Raw genomic sequence first — 16,126 nt, forward strand, 5'->3', positions numbered from 1 at the left:
GAGGAGTTCCCCCTCTCGCTGACCTGCCCAAACCAAAGATGCCAAGCCAGTCATCTCACAAAGGCTTGGCTATAGGGTCACTGGTTGGGTCCCAGTACAGATGGGGTTAAACCCAGCTTCCCTTCCCTGAGCACAGAGAAGGGTGGCTGGAGACACAGAAAGGGATGGGTTCCTGGGGGAAACACAGTGCTCCTAGCCCACCTTTCAGGGTGGGGCTGGGCTTCTTTACTTATGCCCCCGTTTTAGTTTGTACAGGGAGCGTCTCCCATTATCCAGACCTTGGGGCCTGCTGCTGTGTTTTCTCCCTGCTCACTCACCCCCCAGCTATCCAGCCAGTGCTTTGGCATCATCTCAGCAAGTCAGAGATGCTAAGCCAATGCCCTCTGTCCTGGTTGAGCCAGGAAGAGGTTAAATCCCCTTACTGGGGTGTAATGAGCAGGGCCGACTCCAGGGTTTTGGCCGCCCCAAGCAGCCCCCCCCCCCCCCAAAAAAAAGCCGCGATCATGATCTGCGGCGGCAATTCGGTGGAAGGTCCTTCGCTCCGAGCGGGAGTGAGGGACCGTCCACCGAATTGCCGCCAAATAGCTGGACCTCTCCGGAGTGGCTGCCCCAAGCACCTGCTTGCCAAGCTGGTGCCTGGAGCCGGCCCTGGTAATGAGATGCACTCACCTCTCATGAGCACACCCCTGTGTCAGTGTGTGTGCCTGCTCTCTCCCTGTGGTGGGTCCTTGGTGACTCAGCCCTCCGGCCGAGTCACACACAGTCTGTATGTGAAATAAAAACTAGGCAAACACCTTCCGGGATACAAGTCCAACAGGGGCCTCTCTCAGGGCCCTCTGTCACATCTCTCTTGAGTTGTCCCTGCTTCAGTACAGAGCAGTGCCCCAGGGCTGCCTCCATGGAGGCAATGTCTTTGCACTTTCAGGGCCTTTCTTGCCCCAGCTATTCAGCGGGGCCACTACAGTTCAGTTCCCCTACTGGGGTGTCTCTACTGGGGGGACCCAGCCCAGAAACCCTATAGATAGCAGCTGTATTGTGACCCTTTACATAAGCCACACTGTGGCTCCAATTCCCTAGGCCACTTCCCAGGCTCCAGGACATTCTTCACCCTCACCTCAGAGCCTTGTCCTGAGGGAGTCCCAGCAACGATCCTGGAGTGCCTTCGAGATCCCGTTGGCCTCTGCCAGCACTGCTCTGTCTAAGGTCGTGTTGTGCCCTCAAACACTCTCCTCCAGTTCTAGGGAAGAACTGATCTTAGACCTCTCTCCTGCCCTTTTCTGGGGTAGGGTGTAGCAGGGCAACAAGGTGTTCAGCAGGGGGCCTCCATACCTAGTCCATCCTGTCACATGGGGCCTTTCCCCTGTAATGACTGAGCAAGTGTCAGGCATGGAGGGTCGTTAGGGTGATCACCTGTCCCATGTTTTACTGGCCCATCCCTTAGGGTGACATTGAAGCTTATGATGACTGCACTGTATGCTTGAGGGCAGCAGAAATGCACACATGTGAGAAAAATGCCTGCTGTGCTACAGGAAATGGCATTTCCCTAAAATGCCCCTTAAAACAAAGTTTTGTCCCTTACCTTTCATGTGGTTTTCCCTTATTTCCATCCAACAAAGGTGGTCACTCTAGGGGCAGTGCTAGCTGCTGTGGTTCATTGGGCCAATGGTAGGGGGAGCTACCGAACAGAGAAGCCATAAGCCCTGGAGGGAAAGGGAAGGAAGAAGCCCCAACTGGAGAAGAAACAACCTCTCCTCCCTCCGTGGGGTGAGGTGGGGTGGGGGAGCAGGGTTAGAGGTTTCCTGGAAGAGGGAGCAGAGCGGAAATGCTGAGGAGGAGCAAAGGCACTTACCCTGCTGCTCCCCAGGGATGCTGTGTTGGTGGAGGATGGGTGTTAGACACTGCGCTCTCCCCGGGTTCTGTTTGAACCATTCTGAAGAAAACTGTGCTTGCTGGGCTCCTCTGTGGACCAGGCCGGAGACGCAGTCTTGTGGCTTCCTTCTCACTCAAATGAGGCTGAGGGAAGCTCTGACTGACGCACTTACTTTGGGACCTGGTAGGAAGGGCATAAGGACTCCAGTGCTGTCTCCCCAAGCTGGGCAATGTGACCCAGTAGCACCCTAGCCGCTAGCCCTCTATATCCACCCAGTAAGCTGAGTCAGCAACTTCACACAGGCCTGAGCTGTGACAGCAGCCCACAAACTGGAGATGCAACTGTGAGCTCACAGAGACTTGTGACTGGCCATCAGTCCAGCAGGTTGGTTATGGATGGCCAGCAGTGATTAGAGGAAGAGTGCCCCCACTGCTAATAGTATCAGGAGCTTGGCTCTCCTCTTTGCTGGATGGTGGGATAAACAAGAGCTCCTCAGGCAGGACACTGCACTGGAAGGGTGCAGCAGGAGGTGTTGGTGCCTGACTGAGGAATGTCAGGATTGGGGCCCTTTATTTGGGCTTGAGGGCTAGCCCTCCAGGTAGATCATTGCTCAGCTGAGTTGCAGTAGGATTGGCCAGCCTGCCTGATGGCTGAGGGGAGCCACAGGCCTGCTTTCAAGTTTGAGTCTGTTCTCCCCACATCTAAAGAGGTAACCTGCTGACAACTACTCTGACCAGTGAGCAAACATGCTGCTGGGCTTTTTCACATCTTAAAAAGTGACCCAGTGATGAGCAGGGCCAGGTACCTTCCTTAGCACTGAAGGATTTTGCCTGAGATCTGCCGCCATTATCTTCTGTATTGAAAAAGCCCTGTCTCCAGGCTGGAAAGCCGTATTTCCCATACCCCCGTGCTGCAAGGAAAGAGAGAGAATGTGGACATAGGAGGCATTTTCTCCCTGAAGACCCTTATTTTAGAACCCAGGACTCTCCAATTACTGTAGTAAAACACTGCAGATGGGAAAAATAATACAAAACCCACTCAGGCCTAGCCAATATGAAGGCTTTTCCTTTATGCCTGTTATGGTTTTCAATCTATAAGGTGTTACTCCTCGCATAAGGCCATACTGGGACTTATGAAAAGATAACGTGCATCCAACTGCATGTTTCTATGCTGTATAGACTTGATTTAGTGGGTATAATGGTAATGACTGTGATGCTGGCAGACCAGATGCCAGCTCATGCCAAGGTCCCTAGGCCTCACTGAATGCTGACAAATGCAGAACTGGAAACCAGTCTGGCTAACCTGTGTGTTGGCATTGTTAAAATAGATGTTAAGTTGATAAGAATGTGTTTAGACTTGATGAAATGCTTCAAGGATGCTGCATGCATTGATCTCACTGATCACATCTGTAGCCCATGGTATAAAGTTATATTGAGGGTTTGGCATTGTAAGTCTCTGTCACTGTTCCCCAAATAGGAAAGAGGCATTAATTGCATGTAAAGTACTGGTCCTGCAGACAAGAAGGCCCATTGAAACCAAATGAGCCATTGTGAAAGATCAAAGGACAAAGACTTTGTTGATCCCCCCCCACACACATGCCCATGTAGAGGCGATGGGCACCATGCTTGTTCCATCTGCTTGAACTCTGGGGGAAGGGAATAAAAATGCCTGATGAGAAGATACTTTATCACATTGCTGCTTAGAATTTGGAGAGGGTAAAATTTCAAAGCATAAGCAAGGGCTCCCCAAGCTGCTCGGCTTGGGTTAGCCCTAAGGGACATATAGAACTTGCATATATTGCAGCTACTGTCAACTTTTGGAACTTAGGACTAACTCATTTGTGTGTGTATGTTCACCTGCTTTAACCTTGTAAATAACTCTTGTCTTTGTCTTAGTTTCTTAATAAATCTTTAGTTAGTTTATTACAGGACTGGCTACAAGTGTTGTCTTTGGTAAGAGATATAGGGTGCACTTGACCTGGGGTAAGTGACCGGTCCTTTGGGACTGGGAATAACCTGAATATTGTGATTTTTGGTGTAAGGGACCATCTACCACAATGGCAGGCTCGCCTGGCTGGCAAGATAGATGAAGTGCCCAAGGAGACTGTCTGCGACTCCAGGGTAAGGCTGTTATAGTGCTTTAGAAGTTCACACTTGAAATCTACTTATAAACCAGTTTGGGGTTTGTGCCTTGGTTTGCGACAGTCTGCCCTGAAGTTGGCACTCACAGTGGTGAGCCAGTCTAGAACAGTTTCACAATGACCACATAACTTTGGCAATACACTCTAGCAATACAATGTAGCTTTTGTTGCCTGTACCATCTTTCACAGAAAACAAGAACTGGACTCAAGATGCCAGATCCAGGTCCAGATTTGGAACCCCTCTCTCTTTCTCTCCCCCCCCCCCCCCCCCGGAGTTTGGACCACCCCGAACTCAAACTGTATCTCGAAATATTCTAGACTAAGTAATAAGATTACAGAGTTAATTTAAAGCTTAACAACCCTAGCAGTGGGAGACCCAGTCATAAGCAGGGGGTTAAATAGGCTTTCAAAGGAGATTTGAAAACATGTGGAGAGCTGCTAAAGCTTAGAGGTACAAGAAGGCCAATTCGGACAGCAAGGAGATACAGAGAAGGCTCTTGCATCAACACCGAGGGAACTGTGCGAGAGGTCAGGAGGGGAAGCCAAGAGAAGGAAGCCGATTTCAGTAGGCGGTCTCCCCAGCTAAGTATATGTCAGGATTGGGTCCAACATCAATAGGCCTTTTGTTTTAGGCAGATCTGGACCTCCCCCTTTAAAGTGTATCGATACAGTCTGTGGCCGGATAATGCCCAGAGCATATGTTAAAAATCTGCTGGGCAAATCAACAGCAGTCTTCATGGGAATGTGTTCTACAGCATTGAACCATGTTAGATTTAGGGTCTGTCTGCTGGCTCCTGGGTGAGCTATGAAATATGTTGGGTACGGGCTAGCCCATGTCTAGTCAACAGGGGTCCATGAGACAAAATCCACCTGTGTACAGGTGCCATTCCCAATAACTCCTACACTTGCTGCATTAAAGTCAAGTTTACCCCCCTTCCCAGGGTTTGGCTGTATTACTGACTCCAGTGGCAACGGAATATAAGCCCCACCTATGCTTTGTCCTTAGCGCTGGCTGTTCCCAGCGCTTCCTGCAAGCCTGCCCTGTCTCTTCTAGTTTTCTCTAGCCAGATGTTACACCCATCATTCTTCCTAGGTCCTGGTGAAGCGAACACTGCACCTGCCACTGCGAGTCAGCAGAGCTTACTCAGCAGCTGGCTGCAGGGTTCAAGCTCCTGTTGTCCCACCCTGCTAGTAGGAGATCCTGGCAGCCCTTTGCTGGATCATAGATCTTGATGCCTGTTGCACCACCGATACCGCATGGACCCTTGTTAGCAATCTCCAGAGAGGCCAATGGGACTGACCTACCATTTCCCTCTTGGCCCAATGCTACAAGGGGTTCATCACCTCTTGGGAGGCACTCAGTTTTTTCACTCCTGGGTAGGTCAGAAGGAGCAGAGGGCACTTTGGCACCTTGCAAGACTGGGCCCTCCTGCAAGCAGGCCATTTGGCCAAGGGTAGCAGCACACTGAGGAGGAACTGCGTGTGTGGAAAGACTGCCCTCCTGCAAGCGCGCACTGTCCCAGCTCTGTGGATAGACAGAGGACCCTTCGTTTCCAGAGCCAGCAAGCCAGCCCCTTTCAGAAGTCTGCAGTTGACTTAAAAGAAGAACCCTATCAGAGCACAGCTCTTACTATGAAAAACAAATACTAAGAGAGCCAAGGTAGCTTATAGTTCACCAATTCCAGGGCACCCGAGCCACAGAACTACAGCATAATCCGTGCATCTATCACATGTAGGGATCGTGTGCAATACTCACTCCTAACTACACTCCTGTTAGAGTGCTAATATAACTTATTTTCAAGATGAGCTGAAAGAAAGGTTACGTGCTAGCCTCGAACTGGGGCATGTGTGGGGGCGGGCCCTTCCCTGCTCTGCCACAGACTTCCTGTATGACCTTGGGCAAGTCACTTAGCCTCCCTAGCAGTAAAGGAGAGCTCATAGCAGTGCCCTGTCTCACAGGGGTGGGGGAGTGGTGTGAGGATAAATACAGTAAGGAGTGTGAGGTGCTCAGATACTACAGTAATGGGGACCATGTACCCTGGTAGATAGGCAGCACTGATTGGAATGCAAACATCTCCCAAGGCATACAAAAAAACCCTGTCTAACGAAAAATCAAATGCATATATATTTACTATGGAGGGATGGTACACATGTATTCCCAGAGCTCCAAATTGCAGTCAGGCTCTTTATTTTAAGGAACTCTGTGTTGTTCAATGGACTCTGGGTGTTTTAAGGACTGTATGTACACTGTACTGTGCTACATGTATTTTACTGTATGAGCCCAGTATCATTCACTTAGAAGCGCTCCTCTCTGAATTACTGCAGGTAACTATTAAGCCATTACAATATTATCCTTTCTTTGTACACAGCTGGCAATTTCCTATTTTACAAAGCCGGTGTGCCTGAAGAAAGCTCTGGGCTGGTCTACCCTGAAAACCTACGTCCACATCCCTGTGAGACGTAGTTATGCAGACCTGTCCTCCAGTGTAGACAGTGCTAGATCAACAGAAGAAGTCTTCCATCGACCTTGCTACGGCCTCCTGGGGAGGTGGATTAACTATAGCAAAGGGATAACCTCCCCCCAGCCCATCGCTGTAGTGAATGTTTACACTGAAGCACTACAGTTGTGCCACTGTAGCGTTTGAAGTGTAGACAGAGCCTCTAAACCTTAGGCTTTCTTCCACACTTCCTGACTGCACACTGCTTCAAGTCTAAACAATACTGATCTAGTCTCTATTTCTGATGCCTCTGAGATTGCCATGAGGCTGTGAATGGCAAGGATGCTCAGCACAGTCTGCAAATGTGATGTCAAGCTCAGAGCTGCTACTGCAGCACGAGATCACACAATGCCTCCCCTCTGCTAGAAGATAGCCATCATAAGGGAGGGAGCGTAGACACAAGCCATGGCCAGAGGACAACAGTTCTGTAACATGCTGCCTCTTCTCCCGTACTTGTGTAGTTTGCAAATCTGAGCTTCTGCATTCTGAGCTGTTTCAGAAACAGGACAAGTTTTCCCTCCTTTGTCTTCTTCAGCAACAATCACTGAGTGACTTTCCCCTTTCTGCTTGCTGAGCTGGAGGGATAAGGTGCTAAGATACTTGCTAACAACTACGTCTTCAGGATGCTTTGGGCGAGGCTACTGTACCACAATTGTCTGTCTGATCTTATTAAGTGTAAAGATTCCATGGCATGTTCTGCACTAGAATGGTTCCAGAGAAACAATGTAATGAAATATGTACACCTAAATACACATACCCTTTCTTAGACTCTGGACAGATTAGAAGTTATGTACAAGTGATGCAGCTCTAATTCTGAGCTGAAACGGCACACAACCCTAGTGATCAAAAGACCAACTCCCCTGCTCATAAGTTGCAGGCAGAAAAGAAATAACTCATTTAACTAAGTGCAGTTGCAAGAATAACTAACTTATTTAGCTAGTTTAATGTAGTTTAAATTGGCAATGGAGCATAATTGTGGGATAGCACACTAAGCAACACAGCAGCAACTCAGCTGACATTGCTTTCAAAGATTCATAGATTCCAAGGCCAGAAGGGACCATGTGTGATCATCTAGTCTGACCCCTTGTATAACACAGGCCAGAGAACTTCCCCACAATAATTCCTAGAGCAGATCTTTTAGAAAAACATCCAGTCTTGATTTTGAAATTGCCAGTGATGGAGAGTCCACCATCATCCTTGGTAAATTGTTCCAAGGGTTAATTACTCTCACCGTTAAAAATTTACACCTTATTTCCAGTTTGAATTTGTCTAGCTTCAGCCTTGCTTTGCAGAGTATCTTGAAAAAATGATGCACGTTATTGAGGATGCTACAGTAATTAAAGTGCAACAGCGTTCAGAATATGAGCCATCTTACGGGGCAAAATTCAAAGAGTCAGTTGATGTGTCACCATGAAGAGTAATAAAAAGTTTCCTTCTTGTGCTGATTTGGAACAACCCCCCCCCCCCCCCACACACACCCACACCCGGGTGTATTTTCCAGAGAGTAAATCCCAAGATATAGAAGAGATCCTGTACTCACCTCTCCTGGCCTGCCTTATCTTGGGACTCAACATATTCCTGGTTCCAGCGTCACCTTTCTCGCAGCCTTCAGCATGCTGTCATCCTCCTTCCCAGCTTCCTCACCCTGTTGCAGCTCATCACGGCACAGCCTGTCCTGCCGGTAGCAGCCTCTCCCCAGCCTGCTCTGCGCTGAAGATCCACTTCCCTGCACTCCTAGTACGGGCTCAGGAGCGATGCCTTGCATTTGGCTAAATAAACCTTAATGCATTATTTATCCAGCCCAGAATTAATTCCCATCCAAACTAGCCATTAAGTGCCTCAGTAATTACTGTCGATAAATCACTAGAGCCAGAGACACAAGGGCTGGACCTGGCTCCTTCTCCTAATTGGCCATGCATCAGTGTTATTAATACGTCTCTACTAGGGAGTCCAAGCAGAGTCCCTTGCTGTATTTTTCTCTGGCTGCGCTGAACAGAAGCTTCGATTTGACAAGAATCAGATCAAGAGTTGAACCTGCTTGAGCCAGAGAGAAAAGGGCACAAAGACCACGGCAGTGTATAGCTCGCAGCTCTGATAAGGTTGCACATTAGGAGAAATAATAAGTGCACTGGTCCACAGGGAAGTGGCATGCTGGGTTGCTTACTGAGTAATGCATTCAGAAAGCACACAGGCTGAATCAGAGCTGTATTTCAGAGCGAGACACACACCGGCTTCGCTGGAAGCAAGGCAATTATTGCAGGGAAGAAAAAAATCCCTCTTCCTACATTGGTAGATTTTCAGGTTGGGCGCCGTGGAATGCCATCATTCCCTCTTAGCTCAGAGGCACGCGGTCATTTTTTAAAGCTGCCTCCCCTCCTGCTGAAAAGGGAAAAGCCGGGAATCAGCAATTACAGGGGAAGGACAAAGAGATGATGTAACAGTGAAAAACCGTTAATTGGAGGGGAATCTAATCTGTCCTGCTAACTGAGATGCATCCTGCACGCTGCTGCTATTAGCATAGTCCTGCCTCCCCCTTTCCTTCTCCCTGCAGGCCCCCAGTGTAGAAGGTCCCTCTGCTGCAGGGAAAGGGATGTAGCTATTTTGCTGGCAAGGCGCACGCCCGCCCTGCAGTACTCTGCACTGCTAAGTAGCACTTACGAAGAGTAAATTTATGTGCTAAAAGCACTGCGTGAAGCATCCTCTTTCTCTGGGCGACAGTAATATCTTGGATCCTGAATGCTGCGCGTGCCCTCTTGGCATCTCCCCACAGCTAATGAGCTTATCAGAGCCCTAGCACAAGCCAAAACCCGGCTGCCCCAAGGCGAGATTTTCAAGCTACATGGGGGAGCCTCAGCAGAACCCAGGTTGTGCTCTGAACACACCTCAGACCTGATACCTGTCAGACACTGCAGCAGGAGGGCCAGCTGTCGGCCATGGAGAGGTGACAGAGCAACAAAGAACCTGTCCAAAAAGACAGTCAGAGGCATGGCCCAGGCACTCATCTGGGATGTGAGAGACCCAGGCTTGAATCCCTGCTCTGGAGCAAAGACTTGAACCCAGGTCTGCCACATGGACACCCTACCTGCTGGGATGGAGATTTAATTATTTCTACAAAGTGGAACAGCTCCAACAAGGGAGCTAGAGAGACTCCCAACCCAGGATACCCCATAATCCTGCGCTTAGGGCACTCCCCTGGGATGTGGCAGACCAGGATTCCAGTCCCTGCTCCAAATCAGACAGAACCGGGATGTGAGCCTGGGTCTCCTATATCCCAGGGGAGAGCCCTACTCACTAGGCTGTTGTCTACTGCAGGGTCTTGGTCCCTGGTTTATCACTGGCAAGGGCTGAGCTGGCTGTGGCGCCTAACTCCAGGAAAGGGTTTGTGGCTGAGAATCCCCACCAGAGAGAAGTGCCTGTCACGGGACTGTTGGCCAGGTGCCCCAGGCCCAGGTCAATGGGGTTTAGGCGCAGCGCCCCATTCAGCTTGCTGGCTCTTGAGAATTCCTTTCTTCAGCACTAACGCTCCCCACACATTGTGTGGGGAGGCTGGGCACCTAATTTGGCACTCAGAATTCCCCTAGGATGGAGGTGTTGCAATGCTGAGCGCAGTAGAGCGGTGCCCAAGTACCTTGCGAATCTGGCCCCGAGTGCACAGGTTTACTCAGCTTGGGCCCAATCCTACAGGAGACCCTTTGCCACTTGAGTGGTGCTGAGCATCCCTTCAACTCCCTGGCTGCTGTGAGAGTTGGCAGTGCTCTGCATCTCTCTGGTACTGTGCTGGATCAGGCACCTGCAAGCACTTAGGGCTAGAAGCTGGAGGCCCGGTGTAAATCTGCAGTATTGAGTGCAAGGGAGCTATCCTGGATTTACACAGGTGTAACTGAGGACAGAATTTAACCCAATGAGATTGGAAGTTTGGGGCTTACTGTGGATAGGCCAAATGGGCAATTCAGTGCAACTCCCTGTTTGGTCTCCCTGGGAATTTTGCGTGTACAAGTATGAGTCAGCACTGGGCTCTGTATAAAGTACCAAAACTTGTGTTTTCATAGACCAACCCTCTTAGCAAATGCTCTGACCCTAGGTGGACTACGAGGGATGGGCAGTCTTCAGAAGGATCACAGTTCAGGCAAGCTTGGCTTTGCTGCCCTGACTCACACAGCACCTAGGTCCGCAGCACCGGAAATCTCTTGAAAGTCTGTTCCTTTCTCAGCGTTTCATCCAGTCAGGCTGGACAGTGCGAGAACTGCCTTTCTGGTGGCTTTTAAGCCCATCAGCTTCTGCCCGAAAGCCGGAGGTACAGAGGCACGGGAAATAAAACACAACAAAGAATCATGTTAACTGAACCTCTAACCTCAGAGGAAACTCAGGGTTTGTAACAACCTCTAGGCCACTTAATGTGAGAACACAACCTTCTCCTCTGCAACTAGAAAGGGAAACACAGGTGAGGGCTGGAACAGGCCCTTGCCAGCTGGAAGAGAAAGATGTCAGCCAGCATCTACTAGCTACAAAATGGCCACTTTAGGATTACAGCTGCTTTGCTCTGACCAATTTTAAGGGCCAACCCCCAGAGAGGCATGCTGGGAAAAAAGGTCTTATAAAGAGGGAGTCCTGCAATGAGGAGAGTTTGAAGGAATCAGTTGCTAAGAAAGGTCCTTCTAGGGAATGGGATGCTTTGTGTTTAGCCTGCTCTCTTAGCAGCACTTTTTATTTGGCTGGGCTTCCATGTTCAAAGTGATCATACCAGAGTGCACACTAGCGTGTAGAGGAGACCAGGCAGAAGTGTGCACAATTTAAGGGAAGGAAAGTAGTAACAGTGAGCTGGGGTCCAATCTAGACATCCTTTGCTATGGCCCGGATGCAATGACTTTTTTAAGCGGCACCCACTTCAGCAAGGGGAGCGTAAAGGAGCTGTTATAACAGCTTCAACTGCCAGTACCAGCACCTGCACCAGCTTCTTGGGAACCACAGCATACACACAGAGAAATTAGATAAACACACTGGACAGTGCGAGAACTGCCTTTCTGCCCCTCTTGCTGGAGGATTGCAAATTAACACTGCTTTATTTCAGAGACTTTAGAATGATAACACCAGAAAACAGAGAGACACAAAGGAGGCTGCTCCCTGAAACAGTGAGACAAAGCTCACCCCACTGGCTGTTGGCTGTTGACTGACTGTGATCACAGGCTTCCCTACAGAGCCCTCTCGCCTCAGGTTTCTCAACCAGTGAGTCACAACCCAAAACTGGATCACCTGCATGTATCAAAGGGTTCTGTGGAAGGCATGGGGTTGCAGATCCTCCCCCGCAATTCACCCCACAATGACATTTCTGTTCCCACAACACTGGCTGGGCTTGTCTCCCTGCTCCAGGTGCTGTGTCCTGGTGCATGGGATCACAGCGCCACTCATGTCTGGCCCAGCCGCCCCTCTGTCTGGATGATTGGGGGCCTGGTGGGGCCAATTTTGTGTAAGTGACACTGCAACTCCATGCATCAGGTTGCAGTGCCACTCGCACAAACTTGATCTGGCTGGGTCCCCTGTTATGAGACAAACTTGAGCAGCGCTGCGACCCTGGTGGTGGCAATGCCCAGACAGAGGAGACCCACTCGGTCAGTCCCGCAGAACAGGAGCTGTCACTACGGTACACACGGTGTGCTTATTTAATACTTATTACTGTACTGAGGGGGTGTGGCCTCCCTCCCAGATGGACGGAGGGACAGCCACAGCCCCCTCGCCCCCCGTGAACTACACAACAGCTAGAGAGGATGCTCTCCCCACTGCCTCTCCTGCAAATGTTAAAATAAAGGCCTAGATCTTCAAAGGTATTGATTTCAATGGCTGTTAAGTGCCTATATACCTTTGAGGATTTGAACCTACATGTCTATTAATCACCGATTTACAGCAGAGGAAAGTCATGGCCTTTGACACTTATGTAGTGTACTATTCATAGCAGGTAGTTTTAGCTCTTGGCAGAACAGACGTAACCAAGGAAGGTTGTGTGGACTAGTGGTTAGAGCACAGGAGTAAAGTTGGGAGACAAGGGCTCTAATCCTGAGGCCACTGACTTGGCATGCTCGCTAGCCAGCTCTTTCTCCTCTAACCCGTCCACCTAGGTAAAGCGCTTTGCGAGCCTGGGACAGGGGATGCTGTAGCAATGCAGAGGATGTTGATTGTTACAGGATCCTGCAGCTGTAACATTCGCCAAACACATGAGTCAGCAGCTGGCGCCAGTTCTGGTGGCTCTAGGCTACAGAACATCTCGGGCGCTTTGGAAGGGAGAGCGTGTGGGCCAGCGTTGCTGCTGAATCCCTGTTTCGAGGGCTGAGCAGAGCTATCCTTCCCCAGGCTGCACACGCAGAATGCTGCTGCCAGCCAATAACCGCAAAGGATGTCTTCCTCCTCCTCAGCGTCTGCTTCCACGTGCTGGCCAAGGACATGTTGTAAATAGGTGATTTATATAGTCTTACTCAGCAACAGAGATGGAGCTGGGCCAAAGCCCAGGATCTGCTCACTCTGCGGGGATTGAAATGCTCATCTGATTTTTGTAGCAGAACCTGCTGTTCTTGATTGTAACTGGATAGTCTGTCCCTCTAGGAGCCAGGGGGCCAGGCCCTGTTTGACTATCAGACCCATCTGGGAAGGGGTTGGATAATTCCTGTAAGACTGAGAGAGCTTAAAGGGCCTGAACATACTATGGGTGAGGTGTTAGTCCTTCCTGGGCTGGGGTTCAAGGCCAACCCCCGTACTGGTCCAGAGAAGCAGCAAGACCCTTGGAGGTAGCCAGCAGAGCAGTGGCAACAGCACCATCTTTCACAAGGGCCACTACAGGGCTAGCGTAACCATGCCTGTGAGAACGGTGGGGCTTTCCTTGCTGGAGAAGACTGGACCAACGTTGTGGTATGAAAGGCATGAGGGACTTGTAATGGGTTTCTGGGATTTGAGTCTCCAGGTCAAAGAGTCACATTCAGATCAGGTACTTAACAACCAAAAGCTGCTTCTGTGTGAAGGCCTTTTGGTCAAGTGTGGCATGATTTGTGGTTTAGAGTGAAATAATCATTGGCTCCTTTCCTGGAGGAGCCATCGCCTTCGTGAGAGTGCAGGGTGGTGGTCTGCATGAAATGGAATGGCTGGGTTCAAGCCACTTCACAACCGACTCTAGTCAGTCCTCTTGTTGGTCGCCTCAGCAGAGGAACCAAGGAACAGATGGACCATAGTGAGTGTTCTCCCCCCATTGTCCCGTGGGTCACGCCAGCTGCTGTTGCAGGGTGAAGAAAGCTGCACGGTTACTCTAGACCTGTTTTGGAGATAACTAAGAGGTCATTAGTCTCCAGAGTATTCCTCCGCACAAGCCTCGCTTTGCAAAACGTACACAGTACAAATAAGTTCTAGTCCAGGGATAATCCTGTAACCAATCTGTAGTGTAACTGATGTCTTGTGATGAACTGTAAGCTACAAAGTGTTTTGCAGAAGCCCATTCTTGGGTAAGCAGCACTGGTTTGTAGAGGAGCCATTCAAAGCAGTGACCATACCTAGGTTGAGGAGGGGCTGGGCTACAGGAGTGGAAGATACCTTAGGATTTCATCAGTCCAGATTCTGGGAGGAGGAGGGAGAATTTGGTGGTTGCCCATGAGAATTGGGGACAGTGTCTTGCATTTTTGCAAAGCTTGTTAGTCTCTGGGTGTGATAGACCCCCTGCAGTTGCTATTACTCCACATCTAGACAGGTATCATTGTGTTAATCCAGTGGGCAGCTCCGATTTCAATGAGGACATGAGTAATCTCCAAAGAGCAGCAATCAGGTGAGACAGTTCAGTCCAGCTTAGGCTGGGGGAGCAGCTCATCTAGCAGAAATCACGGAGATGGAGGGTCTGAGACATGAAAACTTAGATCAGGGACTTTAATTCATTCACTGCCCTGCCAACTTGATGAGAATAATAACAGCAATGTATTCCTTAGTCAGCCTCTGCAGTGTCTCAGGGATCAACCACCACAGAAAGCAGCAGTTCTAGCATTAATCTGGACAGTCAGTTATCCGGGATGCATCAGCCGGGAGCCTGGATGAAATGGGGTCCTCGTTTCAGAGAGCAGCCACAGAAGTGTGTGGTTTAAAACTGAAAAGCAGCATCCCTGGAATGGAATTTGTTTTCTTCTAGGAGCAATAGCCAAAGCATCTGCACAATTCAGAGAGCGTGGGCCAGGGCTGGAGATCTCTGGAGCAGCTACCATCCTGCTGTCTCAAGGAAACATACAGTCATTTGGGCAGATCTGATTCCGAGTGAAACTGGGGGTGGAAATTGAGAGCTGGTTGGCAAATGAATTGAGCCAACGATTGCAAAGCTGGTTTCATTTCAAACTGTTCCATTTTTTATTCTTTTAAAAAAGATTGATCAACATTTTTAGCAGTGAAATTACCGAGATTTTTCCTTTAACAAAATCCCTACAGCACTGGACTGGGACTCAGGAGACCTCGGTTCTGTTCCTGGCCTGGCCACTGGCCTGTTGCAAGTCATTGACCCGCACTGTGCCTCAGTTTCCCCATCTGTATAATGGGGATAAACATACTGATCTCCTTTATAAAATGCTTTGAGAGCTACTGCTGAAAAGCACTAGATAAGAGCAGGGTAGGCGTTCAGTACGCACAAAAGTTGGTTAACGTGTCATTGAAAGTTTGAGCCAAACCATTATTCACTATGTCATAAGGTATTTTTGCGATTTTGGGGGGATACTGTCAATTTTTTGGAGAAAAAATTCATTTTGGGGGAGAGGCCTTTTTTATGAACACGCTTTTTGTCTGGAAAAATTCTGATCAGCTGTAGGACAAACGGTCTTGGAATTCCGATGATCAACAGCTTCAGTGCGGCAGCTCTTTGAAAGGTGCCCAGTTCTAGGGATTAGACTGAGGATTCCCCCGCAATCCTTAGTCTGTGGAGCAGATCTGCATGGGTTACACAGCTCTGTATTTACAGGGTTATCGTCGTAAATGCAACCTCTTGCAGGGGTCACCTGTGTTTACAGGCTGCCTGTGGCAAGAGCCCAGTGAATCCTGAGTCACACTCTAAGAACAGCAATTATTGCATCATAAAAAAACCTCTGCCACTAACTCCTGGGGAGGGCAGCTCTGGGAGCCCATGTTACAGCAGGTGGAATTTACAGCTTGAGAAACAACATGAGACACTGCCAAAATCCTGCGTGATGTATTTAAAGGACCATGCCCAAGCTACCCATTGGTATCTGCATGAGCTGCACGGGGGCAGTGGGAGTTGTGATGGCAAAATGGCTTCTGAATTGGGCGTCCGGTTGGAGAGACCCAGACGCTATGTCCCTGCAGCTCCCATTGGCTGGGCTGGAGTTGTGGCTGAGGCACAGAACAATGGGTTACATATGTGGCTGTGGCAGAGGAAGCTCATGTCGTCCATCTCAGACCCTCATCCCAGAATGCCAGGCAAGCCTCCCTATAGCAGACTCCCATCATCAGGGGACATGTAAGCCACGGATGGTGAGTTAGAATCATTGAACTGTAGGGCTAGAAGGGACTGCAAGGGTCCTCTATTCTAACTCCCCACCAAGATGCAGGATTTGTTGGGTTTAAACCATCCAAGAGCGATGGCTACCCAGCATCCAT

At 49.5% G+C, this 16,126-nt stretch overlaps 1 protein-coding gene across 2 annotated transcripts in view; it reads right to left on the reverse strand.

Annotated features, from left to right (window-relative positions):
- Positions 1 to 8,833, reverse strand: part of ARHGAP22 (Rho GTPase activating protein 22) — a 270,307-nt gene extending 261,474 nt beyond the window's left edge. The window contains exon 1 of one of the 2 annotated variants that reach the window (XM_065551601.1): positions 8,049 to 8,833. In XM_065551601.1, the coding sequence (XP_065407673.1) occupies positions 8,049 to 8,082 (34 nt within the window). In that variant the 5' untranslated portion in view covers positions 8,083 to 8,833. The remainder of the gene's footprint in view (positions 1 to 8,048) is intronic. The other variant, XM_065551600.1, reaches the window with a different exon arrangement.
- Between the last annotated feature and the right edge of the window lie 7,293 nt (positions 8,834 to 16,126).

This window comes from Chrysemys picta, chromosome 7 (assembly GCF_011386835.1).
Source record: "Chrysemys picta bellii isolate R12L10 chromosome 7, ASM1138683v2, whole genome shotgun sequence".
Taxonomy (NCBI): Eukaryota; Metazoa; Chordata; order Testudines; family Emydidae; genus Chrysemys; species Chrysemys picta.